This window comes from Anguilla anguilla, chromosome 9 (assembly GCF_013347855.1).
Source record: "Anguilla anguilla isolate fAngAng1 chromosome 9, fAngAng1.pri, whole genome shotgun sequence".
Taxonomy (NCBI): domain Eukaryota; kingdom Metazoa; phylum Chordata; class Actinopteri; order Anguilliformes; family Anguillidae; genus Anguilla; species Anguilla anguilla.
The window spans coordinates 34,354,305-34,359,304 of record NC_049209.1 but is presented as its reverse complement, the minus strand read 5'-3'; the positions used below and the strand labels follow the sequence as shown (position 1 = coordinate 34,359,304).

Here is a 5,000-nt window from a genome sequence, read left to right as displayed (position 1 = left end):
ACCCCACAGCCTCGTACTGACCCACAGCCTCAGACAGCCCGTAGACCCTCTGGTTGTAGGCGTCTGTCTTGTCCCAGATGAAGGTGTAGGCCAGGTTGGGCGAGGAGTGGAACCACTTTTGGAAGAGGTGACCCTCCACGGCCACCATCAGGTGCACCTTGAGCAGGCTGAGGGGCACGAGGGCCTGGGTCATGGTCACCTTCAGCAGGGACCTGTACCCAGAGGTGCGGGAGCTGAGGTAACACAGCCTCAGGCTGGTACCTGGGATGTCTATCTGCTCATGAAGAACCTGTGGAGAGAAAGGGGGGGGGGGAGAGAAAGAGAGAGGCGGGGGGAGAGAAAGGAGGGAATAGAACTGAATTAGAAAAAGCCTGCTATTAATCTACTGGCACTAGTACAAAGATCCGTTTTTAATACATATAAAACACACCCCCACATCTGCACAAATGTGACTAGAAGCCGCTAAGTTCCTGACTAGCTTGTAGCAGCAGAAAGAGAGAGAGAGGAAAAGTGAGAATCAGAAAGGGAGGGGGAGACAGAGAAGATGAAGAAAGATAAGCAAGAGAGTGACTGAGAAAGAGAGGGGGGAGAGAGGGGAACAGGGAAAGAGAGAAAGGGGGGAGAGAGATAGCGAGCAAATGTTTTGCACTACAGAGAAAAAGATAGAGACAGAGAGAAAGAGAGAGAGTGTGTGAGAGAGACAGAGACAGAGTGTGAGAGACAGAGAGTGAGAAACAGAGTGAGTGAGAGAGAGAAACAGAGAGAGCGAGAGAGACAGAGAGAGAAAGACAGAGACAGGGATGTACAGAGAGAGAGACAGAGAGAGGGATGTACAGAGAGAGAGAGAGAGACCCCGGTACCTGGGTCTCAGGGATGATGGGCTTCTCTCCGGGGTTGGAGCTGAAGAAGGACGAGAGGGGGGAGGACACCACGATGGGGTCGGGCCGGACGAAGCCGCTCAGGTCGCAGCCCGGGATGGTGTTCTCCTCCGTCTTCATCACCAGCGTGTCCATGGCGACGAAGGTGTTCCAGGGCAGCCACACGGTGCGCTCCTGGCTCAGGAACGGGGCGCGGTCGAAGCGCAGCGTCAGAGACGCCCCGCCGTTCGCTATCAGGTCAAACCTGGGAAGAGCCAATCACAGCGTCCCTTCAGCCTCAAAAGAGCCAATCACAGCGTCCCTTCAGTCTCAAAAGAGCCAATCACAGCGTCCCTTCAGTCTCAAAAGAGCCAATCACAGTGACCCTTCAGTCTCAAAAGAGCCAATCACAGCATCCCTTCAGCCTCAAAAGAGCCAATCACAGTGACCCTTCAGTCTCAAAAGAGCTAATCACAGTGACCCTTCAGCCTCAAAATAGCCAATCACAGTGACCCTTCAGTCTCAAAAGAGCCAATCACAGTGACCCTTCAGCCTCAAAAGAGCCAATCACAGTGACCCTTCAGTCTCAAGAGCCAATCACAGTGACCCTTCAGCCTCAAAATAGCCAATCACAGTGACCCTTCAGCCTCAAAAGAGCCAATCACAGTGACCCTTCAGCCTCAAAAGAGTCAACCACAGCATCCCTTCGGCCTCTAGAGAGCCAATCACAGCATCCCTTCAACCCCAAAGAAACCAATCACAGCATCCCTTCAGCCTCAAAAGAGCCAATCACAGTGTCCCTTCAGCCTCAAAAAAACCAATCACAGCGTCTCTTCAGCTTCACATATATTTACTTTAATATATATATATATGTATATTACATATATATGTTAAATAATAAAAAATGTACATACTGTATGGTATATATATATATAATGTATATATATATATATATATATATATATATATAATACATATAGATATTATTGTATTCAAACAAATCTACATTTGAAGTACTTACAGTACAGTACTTATGTTCTCTTGTCGTGAAAAAATAAAAAAGCGGATTTTAATGTGAATTTGAGAAAGAGGATTAGTGGGGAAACTGTGCCGCACCACGACTTCAAAAAGGGAGCATAAGTTGAACTTTCCTTCAAAAAAAGAAGCGGTTTTAATTATGTGTGCGTGCTATCCTCAGAGCTGCTACAAGCAGCTTCTCACACACTGGCTCAGATGTGCCCCCCATATTCGGCATGACTCCCGCTCGCCCTTCACTCTCCGCGCGGAGAACAGCCTCGGCTGCTAAACAGGACGATTACAGATGCCTTGGCGCTTAGGAACGCGCTGCTATTATTAAGCTTTCCGCGGCACTGAAAAATGCCCCCGGGCCCTGTTTTAATTGCACATGGATGAGTCGGCTGTGTGCTTAATTGCTGCAGTCAGGTTTTTTTCATTTATTTTATTATTATTATTCTTTACTAGGTTCACAGCCTGGAGGCTCTGGAGTAGGACGGGCACTCTGACAAAATAACTAACTTATTATCTTATTTTTATTATTATGAAAATATAAGAAAAAAAACAAAACAAAAAAAACCTATTTTCTTAGGTTCATATTTATGTGTAGACGCCACCCCCCATCCCCTCTCTCGACACCGCACAGAAACAAGAAAAAACTCAAAACAGAACTTTGACACACAGGTGTCACCTGCGGTGTGCTTAGCTGGAGTTTACACCTGAGGTTTAAATCTGAACACCGCAGAACTGTGGAGAAATGTGGAATAAGGATTAGCTGTTCCAGTTCCAATTCAGTTCTGTGGTCTCGAGGTTCAGACTTCAGCTAAGCACACTGCAGTAGACCCAAAGGTGACCCGCAATGTTGAAAAACAAAAGAAAAAAGAACATAAGAGACATAGGTCACCAATAATGTTGAACTGTCCAATAGGAACTTGAGAGAGAAGTCACATGATGCTTGGAGGGAAGCCACTCACGTTCCGTCCTGCCGCGTCAGGGTGTAGCCGTAGCGGGGGTGCTTAACGAAGGACACGTTCACTCCCACCAGGGGGGTCCCGTCCGTGGTGAGCACCTGACCCCTGATGAGAGACGCCAGGCTGGGCGGAGAGAAAAGGGACACGCCCGCTCAGCTCGTTATTTTAAATCCATCCAGAGGCGAAAGGCCAGGGGTCAGAAAGCAAAAGTCCTGCTTCGGCCCAAACGTCTGCGTGTTCCCCCCGCCCGTGAACTCAGCCAGCGGAGATCACTGAGTAGTTCCACCTCCCGTCTGACGTATTTGTGCTAATTTGCAAATCCAGGCGATCGAAACAAAGTCCTTGGGGAGGACTTCGACAGTCTGAATCTGGATTTTACACCTTTGCGTTTACCTTTAGTTAACCAGGTAGGTCAGCTCAGAATTCAACGTGCGGTGAGTACCTGTGGAATGGAGTTGAGTGGGGGGGGGGCATTTTTGCTATGATTCCTGACTGGCTCACACAATTCAATGACTGACAGAGCATTCCATCTCCCCTACTGTGTGATTCAATACACCTCCCTCCCCTGTCTGTTCGACAGTATTTATGAGCCTGCCCTCATTTCCAAATAAAGCATCCAGCTGTTAGCATGACTGCTTATATGTAAAATGAGTCCCCGCGGACCCATTTAACCCTTTTCTCCCAGGCACCACGGTGACGATGACAGCAGCCCGAATTCAATAAACATCTTTCCCTCATTTCTCACTCACAGGGAAATGCAAGTGTCCTTTCTGAGGGTTATTCAGGAACACCATGGCCTGGATTCAGCCAAAATGTGATACGTTTTCACAAAACTGTGTTAGTGAGGGGAAGAAAAACTTTCACTCACATTTATTTGGAAATTATGTAGTCATATCATTTGTAATGTATGTAAAACCCTCCATACTTAATGTAATGCAATTAAACATATATAGGGCATATGGAGGAGTGGTTAAGACACTTAAGACGCTTATGGCCAAGAGGTTGCCAGTTTGATTTTTAAAGTGGGGCATTGCAAGTGGTCTCATTAGTAATGTGCTCAATGCTCAATCTTAACTGCTTCAAAAAATATCCAGCTGGATAAATGTGTAAAAAGAATTATGCCTAAGGACAATAGTGTCTACCAAGTAAACAGCCTTTTTTTAAAAAAAAATTGAAAATATTGTAACTTCATTAAATTTGCATATTACATTACATTACATTACATTACATTACAGGCATTTGGCAGACGCTCTTATCCAGAGCGACGTACAACAAAGTGTATAACCATAACCAGGAACAAGTATGACGAAACCCCTAGAGAGAAGTACCGGTCCAAGTACAGGGAACAACCGCATAGTTCAACTTGGACCCTGATGGTTAAACTGATTAACAGTAACAACGAGAACGGCAACAACGCAATCTATGGAAAAATAAAAATAAATAAAAATACAAGTAGTCGTTAAGACAGGCGCATCAACTAAGTAACCTATGAAACAGCTGCCTAGTTACAACCCTAAGTTTAGTCATTTACAGGGGGGAAGGGAGGGATGGAGAGAGGTGCAGCCTGAAGAGGTGGGTCTTCAGTCGTCGTTTGAAATTGTTCACAGTCTCAGCTGTTCTGACCTCCACAGGGAGGTCATTCCACCATCGTGGGGCCAGAACAGACAGGAGACGTGTTCTGGAAGTGCAGGTGCGAAGAGGGGGAGGTGCTAGGCGTCCTGAGGTAGCAGAACGGAGGGATCTGGCTGGCATGTAGGGTTTGAATATCAATATGACATATGAACACAGGGGAGTGCAAGGTGGAGCGTGTTACCTGGCGTTAAAAGGGTTATCTGCAGGGATGATGTGGGTGCTGTCCTTTCCCACGAGTAACTTCACCCTGTCGTAGAATGACCTCACTTTCTGAGCTGGCGATTGGCTCTGCTGAATGATCTGCAGAGGGTCACGTGACCCCCGGCACAGCGGATTGGTCAGGCAGGGGCTCTGGATGCAGCAGTCTGGGTCCATGCAGTCTGTCAGTCCGTCTGCAGGAGCAAGCGCTCGTGAATCAGCTGGCTCAGAAGGTAAAAGGGTAAACATGGCCTAACCCTAACCCTGACCCTAACCCTAACCCTAACTCAGGCCTGAATTTAAACAATGTTCGGCCTTAACATTTACA

General features: G+C 47.0%; 1 protein-coding gene across 4 annotated transcripts in view; it reads right to left on the bottom strand.

Moving 5' to 3' along the window:
- LOC118235743 (teneurin-2-like) overlaps positions 1 to 5,000 on the bottom strand; it is a 364,321-nt gene that overhangs the window by 20,949 nt on the left and 338,372 nt on the right. For all 4 annotated transcript variants that reach the window (XM_035433481.1, XM_035433482.1, XM_035433484.1 and 1 more), the window contains 4 exons: positions 4,656 to 4,866; positions 2,846 to 2,965; positions 861 to 1,122; positions 22 to 289 (listed from right to left, as the gene is read on the bottom strand). In XM_035433481.1, the coding sequence (XP_035289372.1) occupies positions 22 to 289; positions 861 to 1,122; positions 2,846 to 2,965; positions 4,656 to 4,866 (861 nt within the window). The remainder of the gene's footprint in view (positions 1 to 21; positions 290 to 860; positions 1,123 to 2,845; positions 2,966 to 4,655; positions 4,867 to 5,000) is intronic.